A 27,879-nucleotide genomic window follows, 5' to 3' on the forward strand; every position below is an offset into this window, starting at 1 on the left:
AGAACAGATGAACTTGTTTCAGAGCCCGCTGGCCTCTTGCTCTCTTCTAGTCTTGCCAGCATGATTTCCCCCATCCAAGTCAAACAATTCACAACCACCAAACATTTGAAGTGAAAGAGCCTGGCCTTAATGTTACCATGTGCAGTTATTTAAATGTACAACAAACCACCTAGATCAGCATTTTCCAACACGGGTTGCTAGGAGCCCTTGGGTTGCCCGGGCATCCCTAAAGTGTTTCTTGCAATTTTCAGGCCATTTCTAAATTCACGAAGAATTTACAATGCTTCTGATGTCAGATGCGCTGTGATAGAGGTTTGGGGTTCCGTACAATGTATCTGATCTCAGACACACTATTAGAGAGGGTTGGGGTTCCTTACAATGTATCTGATCTCAGACACGCTATTAGAGAGGGTTGGGGTTCCTTACAATGTATCTGATCTCAGACACGCTATTAGAGAGGGTTGGGGTTCCTTAGGCTTGTAATATAGTGTGTGGCCGTGCGCGCGCACCTGTGCACGTGCCGCACACTTTTTGTGTGTATGCTGTGAGTGAGTGAGGTACTGTGTGTATGTATGTGTATGTGTAGGTGTGTTATAAATACGTTTGAAATAAATAAATACGTTAATAAATTATTTATTAACATTGTACATACATATAAATACATTTCAGCGGCGGTAGTGGCGCAACATCTTTATTTTCCTCATCTTCCCCCCTGTCGGCCGGTTCCACGCTCACTGCCATGCACGCGCGCGGCACCATTATAGAAAGGTTGACTAACCTTAGCCAACGGCAACTGCCGCGCACGCCCTCTATAGAACAGCCCTTACAATGCATCTGATCTCAGACGTGCTATTAGAGAGGGTTGGGGTTCCTCACAATACATTTAATATCAGACGCGCTATTAGAGAGGGTTGGGGTTCCTTACAATGCATCTGATCTCAGACACGCTATTAGAGAGGGTTGGGGTTCCGTACAATGCATTTGATCTCAGACGCGCTATTAGAGAGGGTTGGAGTTCCTTACAATGCATCTGATCTCAGACGCGCTATTAGAGAGGGTTGGGGTTCTGCAGAATTTCACAATATAACTATAGGGTCCCTTAACCAAAAAAAAGTTTAAAAAACACTGACTTAGATGATCATTTAATCCTGCACTGGCAGAGAGGTTAGAAACCCTGGCAGTGTAATGGTTAATATCACAGGAATAACTTGTAATGGCTATTTTAACAAATATTACACTAATAGTGGACACTTACAAATACTAGGTATAAACAAAAAAATCGTTTTTGGAAGGTTTATACATAGGCCCCATGTAGTGTGAGATTTCGATCATTTCATTTGTATGTCATTACCCAGAATCCCTGGCTGCAGTGGAAGCGCTGCATGCTAAACGATAATAGGGAAAACCAGGGTTGCCGACCTGTCTGAGACATGTGAATGCGCTCACCTGTGGTATTGTTATATGCTGTACATTAGTTTTTAAATAATGTGAAGATCTTGTTTTGTCAGCGGCCGAAGTGTGATGGTGCTGGGACTAGGGAGTATCATTGCTTTTTATTTTCACACCCAGAGATGTACCACTTCTTACGAATAACCAAGGCACTTTGTTTAGAAAGCTTCTCCCCTTTCCTATTCTACAGCATATACATTGCTTATCTCCTTCTAAAATACAATCCAAAACAGTCCAATGTTGAATAAATGTAGTTTAAAATCAGACATAGTAACACTACTTGGAGCGCTGACTTTTTGGAAAGTCAACTCTCTGGCAATCTTTTACAGATGTTGGGATTTTTAAGGGACGTGTGGGTCATCTATCAGCAATTCATGCAATAAAAGTGTACCAATTTAAATCAAGAAAAATGTTCCCAGTTCCCCAGATTTGCAGCCGGCAGGGAGGGAGACTTTGATGAACGACCCCTAGAAAGCTTTAAAAACACACAGATACTATATGCCTAATGGATACTTACAGTATTCATGCTCAGACAGGGTTCCCACCACTTCGGGTTTCGGCCACGTATCTCTGAACTACGGGTTTACCCAAAAAATCTCCGGGCGGCGGCATTTGCATCTCCCCCTGCAAATCCCGTCAACGTGACTGCATGAAGGCAAAATGGCGCCACGTCGCCATGACAAAGGGACGTTACATTACATCAATGCGTCACGCTGCCGTGAAAATGGGTAGCGCAGCGTCACAATGCCATGACCACGGGCATCGCGTGACATGGGCGCCATGGCAACGCACGCCATTCGGACCTTGTAGGGGGAGATGCCAGAAGATGTCGCCGTGGAAGGCAAGACAAATAAATATTTAAATAAAATAAATACATGTAAAAAAAATGAATTGCAAAAAAGTCTCTAGGTTAGCCTTCGATAGAAGGTGGCAACCCTGTATTCAGATCATGCTGTGAAGTCGCTTCCCCATGTGAGGGAAGGCTATGGCCAGGGAAGGCTTTGAGCTCTGTTAAACCTTTACAGTGACCTTATGATGTACATCACAGAAACTTGCTCAATCTCCCCCACTTCCCTTTCCGGCATTAGCCACGTCACGTGATCGCTGCAAGAGCGGTCACATGATGCGGAAGTGCTGGCGCTCCGGCACTGTTAAGGTTCAAATGAAGGCGTTCACAGCGTATATAATTGAGTGTTGAGGAGAATTCATTAATAAATTGCTTACACACAGAAATCACACAGCTGAATGCGAGCTGTCATTTAAATGTGCAAAATAGGGCAGCTAAAGATCAGCGGGGCAGAAACTCACAGACACTCACTACACTGTTCTGAAAATAAAAGTAAAATAAAGGGCGAGATTCTTGATTAGTTGTTAAAAATCATCAAGCCCAATTAGAAGACAAGCACCTGCAGCCTATTCTATGTTCTACCCAGCAAGTTTGAGACTGAAACAGCTCCCACATTGTTTCTGAGGGGTACGGGAAAGCGATTAAAAACATTTACTTCTGGAGGTTAAGTGTGGGTGTTTCCCAGGAAAAGACGTGACAAATTGCTGCTGTTTTAACCTGGGCCAAAACAAATCTGCCCGTTTATGCTGCTTTACTACAATAATACCCCATATAATTACTGCTGTGCTTTCCCGATCAGTTAAGATGACTTAATGTTAATGTTCTGCTCTGCTTAACCCTTTGAGTGTCGGAGGGGCCACGGCACCAGAGTACGCCAGCCCTTCCAGCACATCACGATCACGCAACTGCTCCTTGGCGTGACCACGTGGTCGTAGCGTAACTTATGACGCAGACGAAAGAGGACCCTCTTTGTGCCAGATGGTGTTTAGCGCTTCACAGGAGCACACGATGCGAACTCCCCTAGAAAACAAGCTGGAAACCAATGACGTGGTAACTGCGTCATGGGCCACCCCAATAGTTAAAGTGTACGCAGAATGTTTTAGGGTATATAAATGGGTGTCGCTTTAATAATAATAATAGCCTTGTACAAAGTCTTTAACTGCATCTTATTAATAAATACAAATGCATAATTCTTGTTTTTTTTGTTGTTTTGTTTTTAAATGTGGAGAGATTTCACCTTAAAAGAAGCAATATATTTTAACCCCTTAACTGCCCCATGACGTAGCTTCTTGCTTGTTTTCAAGGGGAGATGGTGCCCTGCCTGACCGGACGAGGAACGGAAGAAACTCCTCCTCTTCTGCTCACATCACCAGTGAAGCCGAGATCATGTGATTGCTCCATGGGAGTGGGCAGTGCCCCGTCCAGCACTCCAGGGGTTTAAAAGGTCCTTGGACATTTTACCACCCAAAATTGCAGCTCTCTTAAAGTTTCCTTTGCCTTCATGTGCTCACAAGTGATATTTGTATTTGCTGTACACTGTATGGTGAAGGTTATCACATTTTTACCCACCATAACTTATTTAGTGTGTGGTTGAAACCTAGTCCAGCTTCACATTGCAAAGTCAGTATAACCAGCCTCACACTGATGAAACCCAAAACTTACAAAGAGCTGTCTGTGAGTAGGTTTACTGGCTTTGCACTTCTTTAACCCGGGCGTGTAATACGGCAGGCATAGGCCGATAGGGGTCAATGTTAAAATAGACAGCAAGTAAAAGGTGACACTGTGCTAATGTGCATGTCATTTCCCAGAATCCTTGGATGCAGGGGAAGCATTGTGTGCCAAGAGATAATGGTGACTAGCTGGGTTGCAGACCTGTCTGAGATGTGAATGTGCTCCCAAGCGATGTTTTTATTTCTTTTCCCTTCAAAAATTCCTTTGTAAGGCCAAACTGATTTATTATGTTCATGCATTCAGGTTACTTTGTAATTTAAGGGGTAATTCGATATAGTCTGAAGCGGCCGATCGCGGTGTGAATGTGGGGGATTTGGCCAATAGCAAGCTTCGAACTACATTGAATTACCCCATTAATCTGAACTGATGTTACCGAGCACAAAAATTACATTTGTGCTAACTCAACTGCTAGAAAGTGAACCTCAGCCAGTGAAGAGGAAATGCATTCAACGTTAAATGTCAGATTGTCTTTTGGTACAGTACATAGCTCAGCTGTTGGCTTCTCTTTCTGCAGTCACATGTGCTACCGCAGTGGTGATAAAATCCTTATGAGAAGAACATATCTCAGACTTTCTTTATACTGTTGTAGCATAGTCTCAAGCCGTTACTACTTTCCGTGGGGCCTAACCGTATAAGTCCTGCTAGGGACAGGCACTGGAGGGGTTAGATTATCTCATGAGAGCCTACTGTGCTATTGCAGCCCTGGATAAATTTACTGTATCCAGGGGCGGGCGTAGCAACAGCCTGAGAATGTCAGCCTGGGGGAGGATACTGGTTGGGTCATATGTAAATGTATGATGCCTATCAGTATCAGACCTGCCCTGTTATGGGGCAGGGTTACAAGCCTAACCCCAGGGTATATATACTGGCACTCTCCCAGAAATCAGTGTGTCTCTTCCTCCACCTGTGGAGTGAACAACAGCTACCCTGTATCCAACAGGGGATACAGGAGGAGCAACAGAAGGGAACCTGGATGGGCCTCAAGCCTTGAGGTAACCTTCAGGAAATGTAGACTGCTGTATAATCTGGACAATGCAATAAACATCCATTGAACCATCCAAGTATGTGATTCACTGCCTGGTGATAAAAGAAATGTCAGCATGGATCATCATGCAGACACAGGTTCCTTGCTGACTGGAGGCGCTGCCAACTACGAATAAGGTAACCTGAAAGCCTGTCCTGATTCTCCCCCCACCATCGCGGAGCAACTTAGAGCCCTCCTGTTATCTCACAAGTATGCACGGCACCAGGAGACATACTAGTAGCGATGAATTCTCACAGAGGGTGGGTGTAAAGGGGCTACACTGTATATACATTGAATTTTACATACACATTTATATATAAGAGCATCTTAAAAATTTATGCAAACGTTAAGTGTAAACAAAAACTATAAGAGTACAAATCGTATAGAGAAAATTACATACTGGCTAGTGAAAAATGTAATGGCTGACACCATAGAGACTCGACGTATCGGGCAAAAGGTGAAACCCTTCAGCAGGCTCTTGATAAAGGGTTTCACCTTTTGCCCGATACGTCGAGTCTCTATGGTGTCAGCCTTCACATTTCTCTCTAGCCGGTATGGAGTTCTCTCTATACGATTTGTATTCTTATAGTCGTTTATACTTACCCCTTATGATTACTGATTATGCCTCAAACCTGTTAGTCCTATTGTGAAAGATACTTTTTTTCAATATATGTTTTAATACATATTTGTGCACAAACAACATGTCCTTTTTATTCATTTTGGTGCATTGATTCCTGTATACATACTTTTTAGGAAGTGAGAGTACCTTTTGTGCCATTGTCACCTTATATACAGTATGTTAACCTTATTTTAAATTGTATTCTGTTTTTCACTCCAATTGGGACAGTTGTGGAGATTGATTTTAATTTTTTCATATACAGATGTGAGTCATGAACGTATCAGTTGCTGTAAATAGCTGAAGGTCCTATTCCTCAAAAACTAAATGAGTCTTACCAAGAAAAACAAAATCATATGGCTTAAATATAATGTACAGGGTTTTCGTTAAGGCAATTTCATCTTCATTTGTCCTTAAAGACCCTTGGTAAATAACTTTGGTTTTGCTTCACTGCACCACTCATGGTTTATCAATGTTCAAAGAGTGCTCACAAAAGATAAAGGGAGGGATTCACAAAGCTGCTTTTAGGCACGTAACGTGAAATTAATATCACGTTAAAGTCAATAACATCAATGTTGACTTAGGTTAGAGTTCGGTTAAAAGCATAGTGTTAAAGCAGCAATACAGGTTTCATTTATTTTGTATTTTATTTTATTACAGGTTTGAAGCAGGGGGTCTCCGGAGGTGAACCATGTTCATCAGCCCCGGGACCCCCTGCTTCCAGGGATACTTACCTCCGTAATGGTACCGGTATCCTGGTGACGTTTAAATATCCTGGTCACGCAGGCCAATAGGAAGCCACACCGTATGACGTCACGTCTTGCTATGGGCCCCGCGTGACGCGGGACATTTAAACGCCACCATCTCGTTAGGCACACCGTTTCTCTGACTGCAGATACCAGCACCGGGTATGGAGGTAAGTAAGTCACATGACCCGTGGCGTCATTTGATGCTGCGTTGCCATGGCGCCGCGTCCAGATGACTACAGAACCCTGTTAAGTTGAGGTTGCAGAGGCCTCGCGCGGATCCCCGGCATTTAACTTGAATGCCTCAGGGAAGAGCGCAGGGCCACTGCAACCGCCGCGCCCCCCCAACAAAATCCCACGCGCCCCACAGTGTGCTCACCCCTGATCTAGACCAGTAACAAAACAAGCTACTTCTATCAACCAGTCACAGGGGTTTTTCCAAGCCAACTCAAACCAATCAAAAAAAATCAGGCCGCAACCAACCGATCACACCCTACAATTGTGAATCAACACAATAAAGGGGCAATCCCAAGGAGCTGGTCAAACAAATGTATCAGTTTAATTGTCTCCCTTATACAATTTAAATTATCCCTAAATGACCACCATAGGTTTTTTTTCTTCTTTTTAAAAAAAATAGGTTTGAAGCATGGGGTCACCGGGGCTGAACCACATTAATTTTCCCCCTGCTTCCTGAGACAATTTCCTTCGTAGAGGGTGCTGATATCTCGGGTGCAGTTTAAAGCTTCCACGTCACGTGGGCCAATAGGAAGTCACAATGGATGACATTACGGCTTCCTATCGGCCCGCACGAGGCAAGACTTTTAAACCGCCATATTGTGAGCCCAACCAGGGCTCCTACCGGCACCCCCTTCCAAGGTAAGTATCTCGGGAAGCAGGGGTTCCCCGGAGCTGAAATAAGCAGCCTCGAGTGCCTCTTTAAAGTAACGTTTTACTTATTTGTATATTGTGAAAAATGAAATATGTTTGAATTTCTCGATGAACACTGTATTTAAGAACATCAACTACTTGGGTTTAGCTGTCTGACTAATAATAGCATGGTAATTACTTTGCCATCAAGGAACAAAGTCAAATGGATCATTTTCCTGTGGTTTTGAGGAATGACCAAAAGACAAACAAAAAAAAAAAAGGATAACGGATTACATTTTAATATATAAATATATATATATAAAAACAAGAAGAGGAAAACCGCCCGATCCTTGTGTAAAATCCAATAACAAAGGTTTAATAACATGAATCTTGACAAATGCACACTCACAATTTGTCCCTGCATAAAAAGCATTGTATGGGTAAGCCCATGCGCCAACATGTAGCCAAATCGCCGTCTGTTTGCTCTGTCACGTCAGACCATCACTGCTGCTGGTGTCACCTGGTAGACTGTCCCTCCGGCAACCCAAAACTGCAGCCTCTGGTTCCTGGCAAGCTTGATCTGTTTTGCGTGCGACTCAGGGAAATCCTTCCCCTTCCTGGCTTCTGGCGTCTGAGCTACTCCACCACCGTAGTTCAATTAGACCACAAAGCGGAGGCGAAACATATGTCGGGGTTTGTCCTGTTTGTCCTCTCATACCTTCTCCACGTGTGGCTTCCTGCACTTACGGGTTTTGACTCAGCTGTCGGCGGTGGATCGTGTGCATTTACCTCACATGCGGGACTGTTGCGCTCTGACTTATGGAGGATCTACGGGGCTAAGTATTGCCTTCACATGCTGTGATATTGACTTTCAATCAGGCTCACCCCTGGAGCCCATTGGGGTTCAAGTTTACAACTTACCTCCTCCTCTGTCCCATATTTGAGTGCCATTTTATTATCAGTCTAGCATTGTGTTGCCTTTTGGGTCCTTGGTGTGTGCGCTCACCATTAAGTTCCCTTTATTGTGTCACCTGTCCCATTACTACTCTGTGGAGTTTATCCCCTGCCCATTTTATTTTATGGGTAATGTTATGCACTTCTCCCTAGTCTCTGAGCTTACATGTCAGATTCTTTATTAGTGCAGGATTTCTGGCTCTTTTGTGTTACTTTGACCGTCTGCTTTAACTGTTTGACGGCCGGTCATACAGGTGGGAGGCATTATTTTGCCTTTACCATCTGTTGGTATAGTGTCTTCATGTTACATTACATCTTTTTGATTTGACACTCACCAGTTAGGATTGCAGGCATTTAGCCAGTATTTGTCACATGTGAGGGTTATGAGACTGTTTTAACTTTGTTTCATTATTTTGTGTCATGGTATCTAATAAACTTGTTTTATATTTTTGTACACCTGAGTGCTTTACGTGGGATTTTTCTTCTTTTTTCTTTTTGTTTTCATAATACCTTATCCCCAGCACCGTCAGTAGCCCATGATTATAGGGTTTCATTTTGCTACTGATTTAGGTTCACTTATAGTACACAGGTCAGTAGCAGGCTGTTTTTGTTATTTATATATATATATATATATATATATATATATATATATATATAAAAATATATATATATATATATATATACAGTGTTCGACAAACCTATACATCTGCTCGCCCCGGGCGAGTGGATTTAACATCGTGGCGAGCTCCTATTGGCCCAAGCAGCACACGTTTGGTACTAGGTGGCGAGTAGGTTTTTTTGTGTGGCGAGTAGATTTTTTTGGTGATTTGTCGACCACTGTATATATATATATATATATATATATATATATATATATATATATATATATATATAGCTCAACTCCGTTATAGCGTGGTCCTCGGGGCCACACGATCTGACAGCGCTATAACTGGGATAGCGCTAATTTTTTCAAAAATGGCCGCCACGCGTCTGATCGGGAGGAGGTGGAGTGAGGCTCCGGCAGCCCTATATGTCCCCTAGCAGCAACTGTAGTTCTCCCAGCATTCCCCTCAGCAACTCCGCACCATCCAACCACGGATCCCCGCAACTATCCTCCAGCCTTGCACCATTTCTGCCCCCCCAGCAGCCCCACGATGCCTCCAAAGGTGGACTGTGACATTAAAGGTAGGGGGGCTGTGTGTGTGTGCTGTGCTGTGTGTGAATGCAGTGTGCAGTGAGTGTATGCAGGGTACTGTGAGTGTGTGCTGGTGCTGAGTGTGTGCAGTGAGTGTATACAGTGTGTGTATGCAGTGTGCAGTGAGTATGCAGTGGTTTTTTTTTTAATTCGGGGTCCATGCTCAAACCGCGTTATATGCGGATCGCACAATAACGGGGTTCAGCTGTGTGTGTGTGTGTACATATATATATATATAAATAGCAGATTTACACCTTTTCAACAAATGGAAAAAGTGTGTGTATAATGTGTATACACACACACACACACACACACACACACACACACACACACACACACACACACACACTTTTCCCATTTGTTGAAAAAGTGTCAATCTGCTACATTTACCCTATTAGACATGCCACTGTCTTTAGCTCACTTTAATCCTACAATGATTTGTGGCCCTGATTGCAGGCACCCCAAGAGTTCTTGAGGAGTCAAGTTCAGTAATAGCCAAACCATTACATTTAATATTCAAGGACTCCATTTCCTCAGGCTTAGTACCACAAGATTGAATTAAAGCAGACGTGGTTCCTATATTTGAAAAGGGAGCTAGATCACAAAAGGGGAATTGCAGACCTGTAAGCCTGCCATCAATAGTGGGAAGCTACTTGAAGGTTTAATACGGGATAATATTCAGGAATATCTAATGGATAACAAAATTATTAGTGTAACTATATATTGTTACAAAAAATAGAATGTATGATGCATAACTGTATTTAAATTTAAAAGAAAATTGTATACGCCTAGTGATTTCAGGCAAGTCATTTATGTGGTTATCTAAACTTAAAAGGGATTGCAAATAAAATTATTTATTCAATACCCACTAATGACAAAGTACAGACTGGGTAGTATGTACATACATAATTATATGCGTGTGTGTTTTCACCCTAACTTGCTCAGTAATTCAGAAAATTAATATTATGAAAAAGAGCACACTATTATTTTTTACTGCTGAACTAATGTACATTCCACTGGTTCTAGCTTATATTTCCACTAGTGCAAAGGAGTGTCGCTAACTGATACAGAGCATGTAAGGTTACATTCTTATAAATCCATAACCATTTGGGAAATGAGGTGTGGTCTCGCCAATCAATTGGCCAGTATTGCCAGAAATTTCACATCCACTATCCAGTGCTATAACTCGTCCCATATGAACAAATAAAGATCAATTACCGGGCCGGATTTGTAAAACTCAACAAAATTTCGTCCTTTAAAAAGTTACTTGCTGCTCCTCATCTTTTTTCAATGAAAGCAAGTTCAGTTGGGATGAATAACTTATTGTGGACTAATGGATCTTTGGATACACCCCCAGTGACAATGACCAATTATAAAGGTATCCCTGATTGATAGAACATTCAACATGGCTGTGGCATGCACTCAACACTTGGCACGTCTTCCAATATCTTCACAGAGCCATAAAAGAAGCATTAGGCAGAAAGGCTGCCCAGACACTTACTGTTTGTCTTTAGTTTGCTGGGTTCACTGTTTCGACTCCCGGCTTGATTAATAGCCTTAACGATAAAGATGTACTTGGTGCCGCTCTGTAGACCATGCACTGTATAGTGGTTCTGTTTGATATTTGGAACAATCATCCAGCTGTCGGCTGAGTTACACAAACCTGCAAGTTGAAGAGAACACGTTACGTCTTATTACATACATCATAGCTAAGTTAAACACTATTCCCCTGAATGTTTACTTTGCAATGTGAAAAAAAAGGAACCTGAAAGGGTAGGGCACAACTTATTTCTAGAGTATCCTCTTACTTTCTGAAGTAGTGTAACTCTCCCAGGTGCATTTGATTTTGTGGAGCCATTTCTCCTGCCTTTAATGGTTAACCTTTTAAACTCTTAATAATTGCAGCCTAACCGTGAAATACATTTTCATTGAATAGTGAACAATTCAGCAGCCTGTGCTGCATTTAACTTACTGCAATAAAGTTGAACGACTCTTGGATAGTACAACGCTTAAAAGGTTCATCAAAGCAAGTATACATATTTGCCTTGCAGGGTTTGAGATGTGTAGAGTTGATAATTGCGTCAGAACGTAACATTAACAACTGTAGTACAGAAGAATTTAAGATGACATTCAATTAAAACACATGTATTCAAATGACTGTATCCCTTTAAATTCACAACACTAGCAGAAGATTAAACTCTCCCTGTACATCGTATTTTGAACATATTAGTAATTGTCAATTCTGTCCTTTTGTACTGTTCTCTGTTTTGTTTCCCAGGCCAAACATGAAAATAAGATTTATGTTACAATATATCTTTCCATTGCTTAAGGCCATAAATAGTTCCAAGAGCTGCAACTCATTTATTCAAGTCATGACTCTTATCCTCACAAAGATCAATAATCACAAACACACTACAACTGTCATCAGAAATCCCCTTTGGCGACGCTGCAAATGTATCCGTTAGCTTCACAAATAGAACAGAGGACATGCGAAGTCAAGTAAACCTATCCTGGAGATACCTGGAACAATGTGCTCAACCTTCACACTGGTTTCGTGATACAATATTAGAACCTATTACACCTTTTAAAATGTTAGTGTGAGGTGCCAATACCAATCATCACTTTTCTGTCCACACAACGATGCAAGATAAACTCTTATAGCCCAGCATCCTTGTTTTTGTGAACTTCTCACCTCCACAAACCATTCAATAGTTACACCAACAGTTTTGTTGTCACATTTCAGAAGATCTTCTGCAGTCTTGAAAGTTAATACAGGCTAACACAGTTATGATTTTCCTTGCTGATCCAATTGATTAATAAAAAATACAAAAAACGACAAAAATAATGTGTGCTCACTAACAAAAAATACACACTGTACATATGTCTATTTGTGTGTACACATATGAATATACTATGAATATATTGTATAAATATCACTTTAAATTGTCATTTCAAATAAATCTAACCCTCCACTAATTAACCATTTCAAAAATAAAACGTATAAAAACACATTTGTAGAAGAAAAATCAATAATGACCACAAATTCTAAACACCTTCTGTATACAAGGGAAAAACCTATATGTACATTTGTAGTTTTCTGTGTGATTTAAAAAAATAAATAAAAAATGATTAATCTTCTGCAGTATAAAGAAAACTAAAAACACAAAGGAAGCGCACAAAGGGGGGTATCCCGGAACTGCTCAACAGTAGGCTCAGTGTCAAGGTGCATCCATCATGAACTTCTACTTTAAATGGAATACTGGGATTGCACAGCTGCAAAATGCAAATGAATACAAGATGTATGGGTTCCCAATTGACCATACACAGCCTCTACAATATGAAGGTAATAATGTGGAAAGTTATTTCCTCTGGGCATGATCCTGACATATCCTATACACCGGATGGGACCAATCCCAAATTCTAAACCTATGACTGCTAGAGACAAATATCCTGGTTCAGCTCCCACCGTCTGATCCCATTTTTCTGAAGCACATCAAAATCCTGTAGCTACGGGCCATCCAGCTTGCTCCCTAGAGAACTGAATTTGGTCTGGGATGCTGTCTACGATCCAAAGGAAGCAGAAGAGGAAATCAGTTGGAATGATGCACAGAAAAATGAAGGAGAGCGGAATGCAAATGTAGAACAGGGGGAAAGATGACAGCCAAGAGTGGGAGAGGGAGATTGTTAATGTTAATACTATATGTTTGCTTTGTGTGCCCAAAACTATAGCATTATATATTGCCCCCCTGTGACACTCTTGGAAAAAGCACGGTGGGCCTTCACTTCTTGGAAGTAGAACAACCCTGCTCTAATTTATAAGAATATTTAATCATTATTTAATTTATTACAAGTACAGTACATCATTTCAAAGAAGCAGCTAGGACTCTGAAACCTTACATTTTTATTTTGTCACTCCTTAGTGATAAAAACAAAATAACCTCTTTTCAAGGAGAATATGGGATATTACACTTGGTTGCTAAAAAAGTTGATGTGACAGTATGGGACGTTTGGCCGCAACAAAACTGGCACTGGCGCTCTGCCGCCACATGTCGCCGCCGGGAGAACTCACCGCCGGGACACCTTGCCACTTGTGATCTGGACGTCCCTATCTTTAAATGTCATGCGCTGCTCCGAGAATGGCGGCGGCGATGTAGAACATTTAAAGATGGCGTTGTCGAGATAGCGATTGGCGAGGTGTCCCACCAGCGACATGCGTGGTGACGCAGCACCGGCGGCCGTTTGGTCACAGCCAAACGTGACGTAAAACCTAAAGGTGCAGCTCAATGAAGCAAGGTCAACATTTATGACACACCATGTATGTCCATGGGCACTTGCTTGATTTTCAGGCGATAATCAGGCTGACCGTTCCATTCCATAATTAAAATGGAGGTGGAGCCCTTAAAACTCCTTTTTCAGGCATCCCGGGGCCATGTTTGCATCATGTGATCGCTCCAGAAATCATCACATGACCCAGAAGTGCCGGATGTCCGGTGGTATGTATCAGTGTAATTGGCTTCCTTAGATATGTTCCATCACCCTTAAAAAAAAGCCGTCTTACTTACTGGTATCTTGCGATAAACGCTCTTCCTCTGAAATGCTGGATTTAAGCATATCAGTTACTAAAGTTTATCGATTTAACGAACTATGGCACCCTAATTACTTTGCCATCAAAATAACAATTTGCCTGGGGCTTCGAGGACTGGCTACTAGTCTTATCAACAGAGGTTATTCAAAGACAACTCACCAACGCATTGGTTTACGCATCTCACTTGCAAACATATATATGATCTTACTTATATTTGTCAGTTTATTAAGTGACAACCAGGAACATCTAGGCCCGTTATTCTACAAAGTAAGATAGTGCCAATCCACTGCTATCACACAGAAAGCCCAATTTACTTCAATGGGTATTTGTGTGCAATCCCTTCAGATTATAAACCCTCACGAGCACGGCCCTCCTTACTTCTTTGTATCCGTTTGTGCATTTTTGTCCTCATTTGTATGCAATTGTTTATGTAATATACATTACACTGTACCTCTATTGTACCGCACTGCAGAATATGTTGGCGTTTCACAAATAAACGATAACAACAGGATGGGAACCAGGGTAAAATACATAAATAAGATGAATAAATGATAAAGTAATACAATGAGAATGTTACATTTTTTATTTAGTTTTAATGTTTCCAAACTCAAATAGTAAATATCAGTAACATTATTTAAAAAAAAAAAGTTAAAAACATTTTAATTAAAGTATCATGGCTGGCAATTTATATGAATATTTGATTCCACAGTACTAATGTCACATTTTAATTAGAGGCTACATTTAATAGAACAGCACAGAAAGTCTATATATTTGGAATATATTATAAAATTATCTTGTGTTGCCGTAGTTACATTATGCTAGAAATTCTATTCCCAAGAAGCTCTGTAAATTAAGCTGTTACTTAATATCTGAAAGCCAGACAATGGTAATGCACTTAACATTGCAAACCGATGCAACTTTTAATTGGCTTCAAAACAATAATTGAGGCTAAAAATAGCTGTTCCAATGGATAACCATAAAACGCATCTGAACCCTAATTTCTGGACATCGTGCTCAAAGGAGCAATTTGTAGCTACTGGAAGTTAACCAGACTAACTTTTTCACAGTACAACAATGCTATGGTGGAGGGAGGTGTCTGTTATTGGATACAGTAGGTAGTGAAATAAAGAATATTGTGGGTTTCATCAGAATCTCTACCGACTTGCGCTCTATGGAATTTCAGAAAAATCATCTGATCTTTCTGCAAAATACAGGAGAACAATTTATTGCCTCCTCTTCTTTTTTCTCTTTCAGAAGCTGCCATGTAATATTACTCCTGTTAATTAAGTATGCCTACATTTCAATGTTAAACTCATTTCATAAAAGTTAAGTGCAGAGAGATGTGCGGACCTGCCAATCAAACTTTGCATAAAGTTACAAAAACCTGCAAAAATGTCCAGCTCACTTATGACTGCAAAGGTTCTAGCAAAATGGCCCAAACTGTTCAAAATTAATTATTCTGCTTTTTTTAAAGTCCAGTCAAAGTATTTGAGGGACATCGGTGGGTGGGCATTGCAGAAAAGAGCACGGTTCATCTCCAGGAGATTCCCTGGTTCCAATGTTGTAAAATAATCAGGGTATAAAAAGAAATCTGAAACGTGTGATGACTGTCAGAATAGCACTGCCTCTAAGACGTCCCCTTCATTTAGATTAGTATGAAACAATATAAAACAGAAAAAGAAGCACTCCCAGTGCCAATGTGAACGTGTCATATTAAAGTGAAATATAAGGAACTTGGGTTTAAAACCCCCCCCCCCAAAAAAACAATATTGCAGCTCCAACCTTCACAGGACTGTCTGTCTTCAGTCTACTTGACTAAGAGAGAGTTTCGATGGTAAAGTGCAATAATACAAGAAAGGGGGCAGATGGACTCTGCATCAGTAAGATATTAATCCCTCCTTGCTATCTTCTCCCCGTGGCTCACGCAAAGAAAGAAAAGGCATTACAGTTACACAATGTGTAAATCTGCGCTCAGCTCTGCTCTGTCTTAATAAAGCACTACCATGTCCTCTACAAATTGAATTGAGGAAGCCACCACGGCGAAACGCGTTGGGTACTATTCCTGAATTCGTGGGGGATTTTGTAGTGCTTAGAAAGACGTAGCCGAGCTGAGCCAAGGTTACACATTGTGTACAACATACACCGGACGGAACATCAGACGCTGGAGGTGAAGAGTGATCTGAGCCTCGAGGACTGAACTACGCCGTTTCCGGTCAGCTACCATGTGCACTTCATGCCCGGATTATTTTAGGAAAATTTAAGTGGGATTGCCATATGTGATCAATTTGGAATATATTGCACTTTACATGCTACACTATGTCTTGCCATTTCTTTCTTTGAGTTAGCTACGAGAGAGCCACAGAGGAGAAGATAACAAGGAGATTAACATCTTACTGATGCAGAGTACATCTGACCCTTTTCTATATTGATTTCGCTCTAACATAGAAACACTAATATGAAACAATACAGCATCTTTCACAGAAGTGACCTCACTACATTAAAGTGAAACTTGCATTACTTTGATATTGTAAATGACTGTTCCTGTACAATACCGATGTAAGATAAGCAGACTCAATTTTACAGCCATTCTTCAATTAAGTGTCTCTTTTTGAATGCTCGACCTGAATGACCTTGCCATTAAGGCAAGGGTGCGCAAGATTTTGTAGGGGGTCGCAGAGTGAAGAAGGGTGGTGATAGAGGCAGGTGTGGGGAGATGATGGTACGCGGTGGTGGCCCGCCAGACTGAAGAAGAGGAGTTAGGAGTTGCATGGAAGCAAAGCAGGGCAGTCAGGGAGTAAGACACCGAAAGTAAGACACCGAAAGTAAGAAAGATTTCCGATTGGGACCGCTGGGGTGCACTCCTCCCCGGGCTTCCTGCTCTGCCTCTGTGCATATCCTAACACCTCTGCTTCACTCTGGCTGCCCACCGCCACCGCTGCGTACCATCATCTACATTTGTGACATTAAAACGGCCATGCCACAAATGTGTTTCGAGGATTTCAACTCCAGAGGCATCTGCAAACATTTTCCGAATCAAAATGATTAAATGCATTGGGATTGAACGCTGCTTTACCAATACGAACACACACAGCCCCTGCAAGCTCAGAACCCAAACCCACCACACCATATTAAATATAGGTGTCATAAGGAGTGCTACTGGGATTGTGACTTCATGTATATAACAAAACACAAAAAGCCTCAGTGCTTCAGCCAACATGACAAACTATATAGTTAAATACTTGTCTGGTTTTCTTTTCATGAGGGTCATTTAGTTACATTCTTTGGCCAAAGCATTTTAAGTTTGTAAATCACACCAAGATGTCTCCTTTTGCAAGTCCTGACACTACCTACAAAAGGCTCTTTTATCCTCTCTAATGAATGGAGAACGGTCTTCATAGACTGGTTATTCACAGGTGTAGAACCCATTTAAAATGGGAGCCCTTTGCAGGCAGCATTAGGACTTGCAAAAGAGGAGTCACCGTGGCATTGTTTGCAAGCTTAAAATGCTTATCCTCACCAGAGGTTTTTGAGCATTAGTCACCCAATTATTATATATATATATATATATATATATATATATATATATATATAATCAAAAAATAAATAGATGATACCGTTCTGTGGCTAACGAAATGCTTTTATTTGTGCGAGCTTTCGAGATACACTGATCTCTTCTTCCGGCGATGTTACAATGAATGAAGCAAGGATAACTTAAAAACAGTGTCTCTTGGAATGTTATCTGTGCTTCTCCTTCCCCCGGTGTGGATGTGTTTTATGGCTAGAGGTGTCAAAGGGTAACTGAAAGCAAGTGAAGAAAGAGTGTGTATGTGTATCAGTGTGAATAAAAATGAATGGAGAGCCCACAGTATAAACAGTGCTCTACACAAGCTCGGCTAACACGGTACTGATACCTCTACATGTATATATATATATATATATATATATATATATAGAGAGAGAGAGAGAGAGAGAGATAGACAAATCACCAAAAAATCTACTCGCCACCTAGTATCAAACGTGTGCCGCTTGGGCCAATATTTACTCGCCCGGGGGTTAAATCCACTCGCCCGGGGCGTGCAATATAGGTTTGTCGAACACTGTATATATATATATATATATATATATATATATATATATATATATATATATATATATACATACACACACATACATACACTAAGTTGACACATCACTTTATTTTTTATTTCAACACTTTTTATTGTCAGCTGTGTGAAAGCGCCGACTAATATCACTTTTTGGTGATAAAATGCTTTGGTCAAAGAATTGAACTGAATGACCCTCACTTATGAAAAGAAAAACAGATAAGTATTTAACTATATAATTTGTTGCGTTGGATGTAGCCCTGAGGCTGTTTTTCCAAACATTATTTTAAGAACAGGATTACTGATGAAGACTTATATCAACACACTTCCGTGAAAATACATTTGATTTTGCCATTTGCTTGTTGCAATCGCTGCATGGGAAACATTTCAACTCTCATTTAGTTGTCTTTCCATCTTGTTCATTATCTTTTATTTCCTACATGACATACAGTGCTGCAATTAAAGTGAGAACAATGAGGGGGGGCTTCCTACTGTGCCATTCCCAGTAAAACAATTAGCACGTCCAAACAATGAAATCTTATTAACACACAGTGTTATAGTCCGTTCTTGTCTACACAGGTTTCCTTCATCATTCAACACTAAAGCAATTAGCTTCTGGCTAGATGCTGCAAAACGTTAGGTTTCAGTTGTTAGTGTGCTTACTGTAATATACAGTTATATACTATAATGCAAAATTGAAGTCACATAATTTTTTTTTTCTGGCTACAAAGTGGCAGAAAGCCAAGAAAAGGAGAGGGAAGGAGCAGCTCAGAGAGTAAAGACACCGACTCTGCAAACACCACCACCAAGTTTGAATTCCTGGAGTCAGATACTTGTGACCTTGAGAAGTCAGCTTATCTCCCTTGTGCCTCAGGGACCAAAATCATAGATTGTAAACTCAACTGGCAGGGACAGTGTCTATACAAATTCTATGTGCTGCGTACCGCACATTGTAAAGAGCCTTGAGTCTCATTGGGACCAAAGTGCTATGTGAAATAAAGTTATTATTATAAAACATTTCAAATTACACACTTACACACTTAACATACATTATGGCAAGTCAGTGAAGTTGTTTTACAGTGATATGTTTAAAACTTAAGAAGTATCATGGAATATATACAATAGTCTAGTCTCTTTGCGAACATACCCAAGGAAATAAATACAGCCGCAATTCCAAACGTGATTGGGGTTGAGTTCCAAGACCACAATATGCAGATGTAAACATTTTCCAATATGAGGGATAATTAGCAGTTTTGCATATTTAGGAAGGAAATGTATAGCAATATATTTTATCCAATTTAAACTCATTGTCATCCTTGACAGCATAAATGGCCATTAGGATATACAAGATTATATATATATATTATTTATAATTTATATTATTAAATAGACTGGTATCTTCTGAGTCCATGGAATAAGAACTCGATTGTGGACTACAGAAGCTGGGATAGCTGGTTAGCGGTGACATTGATTCACAAATTGCCTATTTTATACCCACACTTGTGAGTGAGATTCTTCCCTCTCCTTCCCTTTTCCCATCAATAAATGTGCTTTTTTACGCTATGGGGCATGCGCTCTCTCTTTTATCATATATATATACAGTCATGTGAAAAAGAAAGTAAACCCTCTTTGAATCCCATGGTTTTACATATCAGGACATAATAACAATCATCTGTTCCTTAGCAGGTCAAAAAATTAGGTAAATACAACCACAGATGAACAACAACACATGACATATTACACCGTATCATGATTTAACAAAAATAAAGCCAAAATGGAAAAGCTATGTGTGAAAAACTAAGTACACCCTTACTGCTTCCATCGGAATTAAGATGCTAAGTAGAAGACAGGTGCTGCTAATAAAATGCCCTTGATTAATTGATCATCAGCAAGTGTGACCACCGCTATAAAAGCCAAAGTTTTAGCAGTTTGCGTACTTAGTTTTTTACACATGGCTTCTCCATTTTGGCTTTATTTTTGTTAAATAAATCATGACACAGTGTGTCATGTGTTGTTGTTCTTCTGAGGTTGTATTTACCTAATTTTAAGACCTGCTAAGGAACAGATGATTGTTATTATGCCCTGATATGTAAAACCATGGAATTCAAAGAAGGTGTACTTTCTTTTTCACATGACTGTATATATATATATATGTGTATGTGTATGTGTATGTGTATATATATGTGTATATATATATGTCTATATATATATGTGTATATATATATGTGTATATATATATATATATATATCACACTTATGTCAGATGGGAACAATAGAAAAATAGGGCACCAAAATCAGATTGTAATCTCATTTGGGTAAGGGCTGTGTCTGTAAAAATTCCTTTGTGCTGCGTATTGCTTACTATAATCTAATTGTTCATGGAGTCCCATAGGGAGAAAAGCTCTTTATGAAACAAAGTTATTATAGAAGAGACATTCTAATATCGCCCATGACATTTCTCAAAGCACGTTTTAAATGAACTTTCTTCAACAAAGCAATTATCCCCACTCACTCTCTGGTGGGTTAAATCATTCATTAATCAGGCTCTATTACATAGAAACTCTAATTCAAGTCAATGAGAGAGATACCCTTTATAATCGCATAAAATACTTCAACTGTACAATCGTCCAACAGTGTTTTTTGTTTTACAGATTGCAAAGCCAGTATAACTATCCTCACACTGATGAGACCCAAAAGGTCGAAACAGCGGTCACTGAGTAGGTTTACTGGCTATGTACTTCATAACACATACACTGTGCTGAAAAGCTGTGCAATACAGCAGGCATAAACCTATAGTGGACCATGTTAAAATGGATGAGAAGCAAAAGGTGACACTGCTCATTTGCATGTCATTTCTGTATGCTAAGAGATAATGGGGAAAAGCAGGGTTGCAGACCTGTCTGTGATGTGAATGTGCTAACAAATGATATTTTTACATGCTATTTTACACAAGAATTCAGAATATATTCAGGAATTTGTTATAACACTGCCCTAGTCACACCAAAACAATTATGCTGCAGCACAGGACCGTTTATATTATATGCTATTTGCGGTTGTCCTGTTTGGAGTTGAGCAAAAAGTTTACTGCAGTTTATTGTAACCGCAATATCTGTGGCATTATGGTTCCCAATCCCTGAATACTATTGATTAGAGATATGTATAATTTCCAGCCATATTTTCAAACTTTGCCTGATTTTTTTCTATTCACCAGAATCAAACTTTGTAAAACTTTGCAAGCAGTTCGCCAAGTAAAATTCCAGCCAGACATATATTTTTTGCTTCTATGCTCTCCTGCAAAACCTATATTTCAGGGTAGAATCTGCTCTGGTGAAATTGAAAAACGACACATTTCGGTCAAAACTGTCAAAGTTTGATTGAAAACGAAGAATTTCTCTTTGACTTTATAAATTGAATGTCTGTGTATGTATAAATATATAATCCACTACAGGAAATGTGTTGGTACTTTTGTATCACACTGCTGTGATTTTAACAACCCAACATCACCTTTGTCGAGGACCCCAGCATTCTCTGCAGCAAGTTAATTTATTCTTTGAAATGGGTATAACGGACTTGCAAAGAAATTACATCAAAGAAAAACTACCGCACTCAATCAACGAAGTCTTAACGACATTTTAATGTCATAAGTTTTATTGTAGCTAAATGCACAATGTTTCAAGCCTAACCCATCAAAACATGGTCACGTCATGTTTTTTACCTGATGACGGGTTAGGCTTGAAACGTTGTGCATTTATCTGCAATAAAACATTGAAGTGAACACGCCGCTAAGACTTCGTTGTTTGAGTGCGGCAGGGCGTTCTTGTCTTTGATATACTTACGTCGTGTTTCGAGGACTCCTGCCAGCGCCAAAGTAAGCGCCTCCGCCCCAAAGAAATGACTCCATTGGAGAGTTTATCAATCATCCCTAATTATAAAGATTTATCGAGATATATATCTATATTTCTATATGTAGGGACGCAATATTATTTGTTGTTTTTAAAGGTTGGTGTTGTATAGAATAGTACGCATACACAGGTCGGATTGAAGGTTTGATGTAGGCAAGAATCCATCAAATGACTGTCACTGTGTATGTGCATTGATACTCTGTGCTCAACATCTGGGTTTTGTGTGTGTAGTGTAGGGACTTTTCTTTGGAGATTACAGCGCCGCTGCATCAGCTGCTACCGATGCATTAGCAGAAACTTCATTTCCGGCTGGAAAGCTGTTAGATGTAACTTTCCGTACTCTTTCACAAAGAGTCTGCTCGGACGTTAGAGGGATTGCGTTCTCTTTTTTTATTCCATGGCATTGGCTAAATAAAATCTTTTTTCAAGCGTACAGTCTGACCTTGTTTCTACGATTTCATCCTCTACATAAATATACATACTGTATAGATCACAACCAACTGAAAATTTAAATTAAAATCTACTGATATTTTTTGCATGTAAATTCTGTAAAAATCAATAGTAAAGAAATCAATTGATTGGCATTAACGTTATTGCTAATATTTTATCAATGAAAGTATTTGTTGCACTTACTAACTACATTGGCTTGTCCGGTGAAGATTGTATACTGAAGCTCGTAAGAAACCACGCTGAACTCATCCTCTGAAGTCCAATGGACAGTAATGGTGTCGTAAGATGCAGTGCAGAGTTCCTCTCGAATCACAGGTGGATTGGGAGCTGTCAAGACCAACAAAATATTTACATGTAAGCGTGAAAAATGTAGCATTTCCATAAAGGTTAGAGGGAATTTTTTTCCCTTAAATATGCCAGTAGATTATGTTAGTAGAAATGGGAAGGGAGCACTCTCAAATAAATAAGAGAGCTCTCACGGGTGTCAACTGGGACATAAATCATAAAAAATCCATACTGCCCATGTGAGAATAGAAAAGAAAGCACTCTCGTGGACTTGTGCAAAACGCAGTTATTTAATAAACATTGATCAGTAGATTATTTCATGCATTTAGAAACACCATTGGTATATATTGTAGTCAAATTATTCAGTTTCTTAAAGCGCTGGCTTCCATAACATTAAATAATTTTTTTTACAAGGGCTGACTGATTGAGCCTTAATTAGGGCTGGTTATTGGTATGTGAGATTTATATTTTCACACTTATGAAGCAGAACCTAAAATGTCACTTGTTCAGTGGAAGTGAACCTTTAAGCCCCTCTATTTTCAACAGGTCACAATGTAGACACCTTAGTAAGGGGTTATTAGCTACCTACAATTTTTGCCTCACACTGGGTATATTAATGGGCAAATCTGTAGTACAGTATGCTAGTAACTAGTGATGTACCGGGTACCTGGAAATTACCCGGATATATTTTTAGTACCCGGAAATTACCCATACCTGACACAAGGCGCTGGGACACGGTGCCGGGCACTGAGTACTTCCATCTTGCTCTACTTTCTCAGCCCTCCTCCTCAATCACCCCCCTTCCTTCGAGGCAGCGGGAGAAGAGGACGGAGAACGGCAGGAGCAGGTCAGTAGAGGAGGATGGCAGCCGGCGGTGGAGGGAGAGGAGGACGTCAGCCGGTGGAGGACGACGGCAGCCGGTGGTGGGGGGAGAGGACGTCAGAGCAGAACAGCCGGGGAGGAGCATGGTGTAGCAGCAGCAGACACCGGAAGTCAGTGAATATTTCTGGGACGGACCACTGGGGCGCTCCTCCCCGGCTATCCTGCTCTGCTGCTGCGCTCTGCTCCTGCCGTTCTCCGTCGACCCGAAGGAAGGAGGTGATTGAGGAGGACAGAGGGAGCACTGGCTGATGTTGTTGTCCTCCTTTGGCGGCCGACATCATCCTCCTCTCCCACCACGCCTTCCGTCCTCCTCTGCCGTCTGACGCCCTTCTCCTCCTCTGCCGCTGGCTGCCATCCTCCTCCTCTCCCTCCAGGGCCTGCTGTCGTCCTACTCCTCTGCCGCCCCGCCCTGCGCTTACCACCCTCTTTCGCCACCCCCCCCAAACCTACCCAGCTGGGTAATTTTTATTTTTCCCCCAGATACCCAGTACTTTTTAGTACCCGGTACATCTCTGCAAGCAACGCCTGTCATTTGCCATTAAAACAGCCCAATCTATCCGTCTATACATGTTCTTACGGTTCATTTTATTGCCCAAAGAACTGTTGATCGTTCTACATAGTTTACCTGTGAGATAATCAAGGCATTCTAACATCTTCTTCTCTCTGGAAAAATCTAACGCGAAGGTGTCAAATGTATCATTCAGGTTGATTTCTGGAATTAGCACTTGGGAAGATGCAGTTGCCATTGAAACCCTGAAATAAAAAAACAGCAACAACGGATAAGCCTTGTGAAACAGTATTGACAAAACCTTAATTCTGCTGATTACTATTCATGGTAATTTTATTTGTGCAATAACTACACTTTAGAATCCACCTATTGTTGAACAGGCCTTTTAATGCGTTCTTACTCTTTCCTTTCTATCCATAGGAAAAGAAGGGTGGGTAGCCGTGTTGGTCCTTTCCTCCATGTGGTAACAAAGGAGGGAGTAGCTGGTATGATTCTTTTTATTGGACCAACAAGCAGTTGATATGTTACAAGCTTTCGCCCCTCCCAGGGTTCTTTATCGCGTATACCAGAAATACAGAAACACAATATGGTAGAATTCTATATACATCTACTTTTAGGATACTTGCCATTTACTTACATACAAGTAATAGGAAGAAACCATGTGTGATTCTAAAACGTATTATACTATGTGTACCATTTATATTTACATTGGATTCATTTAGAAGTCAGTTTCAGTGTGAAAAACTGCACCTAGCTGCAGTAGTATACAATTAGCAGAGTCCAGTGCAAGGCCACCCGTTGAAGAGTCCTGGTGTATAAAGTATATCGTTCATTATTACATGAGGAACGTTTCTTTGTCTTCAGCTGACATGTACAGGAATAAGGGAACGTTCATCAAGGAGATGGAAAAAAAAAATTCTATGCCTTTTTTTTTTCAGTGAGTATCACAAACCTCTTGTAAACAGCGAGAGATTTACCATATAACATAATCTGCTGCCCAAACCACTGCTCGCAACATCTGTGTTTCTTATTTCAATGCGTAATATTGCTAGCTACAGATGGGGAAAATAAGCCAGTTTTCATTTTCAAAGTTATTCAAGTATAAATTTGCGGATTCAGCGTCCTTGATTCTTTTTTTTTTTTTTTTTTTTTGGGTACCCTATCCAGACCTAACGAAGTAATGAAAAAAGCAGAGCTTTCAAATGGAGCCTCACAGAAAGGTTGCAGCATTACTGTGAGATTTCCATAGTATTTCACCAGGCAAGTGATCGGATACTGGTGTGTCTATTATATATATATATAAAACGGAAATAGCTGTATTAGTCCAGTTGCGATAGTGCAGAATAAAGAGTTCTTCAGTATTAGGTGATACCTTTTTTATTTGGACTAACAATTTATGTCATAGGACAAGCTTTCGAGAGTTTTCCTTTGTATATCAGTATTGCTGACCTGAAGAGAGGAAAACTCTATAAAGCTTGTCCTATGACAAATTGTTAGTCCAAATAAAAAAGGTATCCCCTAATACTGAAGAACTCATTATAGTTTGGGGGGGGGGGGTTCAGTGGGTTTTCCTTAGTGTATATATATATATATATATATATATATATATATATATATATACATATATATACATGTAGAGGTATCAGTACCGTGTTAGCCGAGCTTCAATAATCAAAAAATAAATAGACGTTACCGTTCTGTGGCTAACGAAATGCTTTTATTTGTGCGAGCTTGACATAAGCTCGCACAAATAAAAGCATTTCGTTAGCCACAGAACGGTATCGTCTATTTATTTTTTTATTTTTTATATATATACACACACACACACACACACACAGCTCAACCCGTTATAACGCGATCAGTTGCAACTCAAATCCGCTTATAACGCGATGGAAGCGTGGCTCCCAATTTTTGTATTTATGAACAATGCATACAATTGTACATTATTTCTAACGCGATCAGCTTATAATGCGATGTGATTCTTTGGATCCCAAGAACTGCGTTATAAGTGGCTTGAGCTGTATCTATCTAATATCATTTCTGTGAGTGGTTTCTCTGACTTTGCATCTGATTCCCATGGTGTGCTTAAAAGCTATGTTAACAGCGAATATTAGTTTATACGGGTTCCATGTAAAAATGGATTTCAGGCATAAGGTGACACGGTGTGCTCATTTGCATGTCATTTCCCAGACTCCCGTGCTGCAGTGGAAGCACTGTATGCTGGGTGATAATGGTGAAAGGCAGGGTTGCAGACCTGTCTAAGACATGTGAATGTGCTCACAAGTGATCTTTTTATTTGCTATATGGTGGAGGTTTCTTGTTGCCTTTTTCACCCACCATAACTTAAAATGTGGTGTGGTGGAGGTGTGTAAAGGGAAGGAGGATACTGTCCAAAAAGATACAGAAAAAAAATGAAAACAGGACAGGCACTTCTGTATGCAAAAAGGTGAGATTTATTGACTCAAAGTTACGGTTCCCACTAGGACCTTTCTCAAGAATGTGTGTATATGTGTATATGTATATATATATATATATATATATATATATATATATATATATATATATATATATACATACAGAGAGAGAGAGAGAGAGAGAGAGAGAGAGAGAGAGAGAGAGAGAGAGAGAGAGAGAGAGACATACATATATATATATAGCTAGCTATATACACACGCGCAGCGAAAGGTAGAAATCTTCAATTGCCGCACTATTCTAAAAGAGTCTCTTTACAAGACAGTTGTTTAATTTGCTGTTTATTTGCAGATTCATAACGCACAACGTTTCAGGGATCTCGCTTCCTCCGGTGCAATATTTACATCAACCAGTGACAGTGAATAAACTTTTATACCCCGGTTACAGTTGTCTTGTCTCGGTTATTTTTGTGCTATTTACTAATTTTCTAGCTTCCCTTCATATACTGTCGGTTACCCGTGATTGACAACATTCCCTTTGATCCATCTCTCTATAATTACCTCCAGAAAGCATATTTATATCCAGCATATGTCTATCTTTACACAGTTTGGACTAGAAACATTTATCTTGTATGGATACTTTTATATGTGAAATTAGAAACAGTGTTATACAGTTATACACATTTATACACAATTGTTTCCACTCGTGGTTAGTCTTTATTTTATAGAGCTTGAATGATTAAATTGATTTAAATTAATTATTACATACATATATAGATTACCTTTCTAGTATACTGTACATATTAACACATTTATTCATATTATTTATATGCATTTGTAAATAGATACATTTATAGAATAAACTAGACTCTTATTTTTAGAACAGAGCTGTAGTGAGACAGACGGGTTAAACTACCCTATTACCAATTAAAAACAATGATTACAACCATGCACATAATATAAATATAAAGTACTGTACTTGTATTTATTGCATTTTACTTTTACCTTTGTTTGATTCATAGCGTATTGGATAGACGAGATTATAGTGAGTGCATTATTATTAGCATTTGCATAGCAAAACTATATTCATAAAATACACGTCTGCTCTGTTTCTCCTTCCAGAATCATGAGTTATGTCAATTATGGTGATCCATGTTTTAATTAAATATATAGGAGTATAAGAAGATAGACGTGAGGGCAGGCTACCGAGAGAGTAGTAGACTTTCTTGTATAGAGATAAAGTCATGATCATTGGGGTGTTTGTTCTAAACTTCCTGAGGCTATCCCATAAGTAACTGGGTGCCTCAAACCTACCCCTCTATGT

General features: G+C 40.0%; 1 protein-coding gene across 7 annotated transcripts in view; it reads right to left on the reverse strand.

Annotated features, from left to right (window-relative positions):
* Positions 1 to 27,879, reverse strand: part of MID1 (midline 1) — a 463,742-nt gene that overhangs the window by 16,454 nt on the left and 419,409 nt on the right. For all 7 annotated transcript variants that reach the window (XM_075589406.1, XM_075589407.1, XM_075589410.1 and 4 more), the window contains 3 exons: positions 24,262 to 24,389; positions 22,653 to 22,796; positions 10,931 to 11,092 (listed from right to left, as the gene is read on the reverse strand). In XM_075589406.1, coding sequence (XP_075445521.1) covers positions 10,931 to 11,092; positions 22,653 to 22,796; positions 24,262 to 24,389 — 434 coding nt within the window. The remainder of the gene's footprint in view (positions 1 to 10,930; positions 11,093 to 22,652; positions 22,797 to 24,261; positions 24,390 to 27,879) is intronic.

The sequence above is a fragment of the Ascaphus truei genome, chromosome 3, assembly GCF_040206685.1.
Source record: "Ascaphus truei isolate aAscTru1 chromosome 3, aAscTru1.hap1, whole genome shotgun sequence".
NCBI lineage: Eukaryota > Metazoa > Chordata > Amphibia > Anura > Ascaphidae > Ascaphus > Ascaphus truei.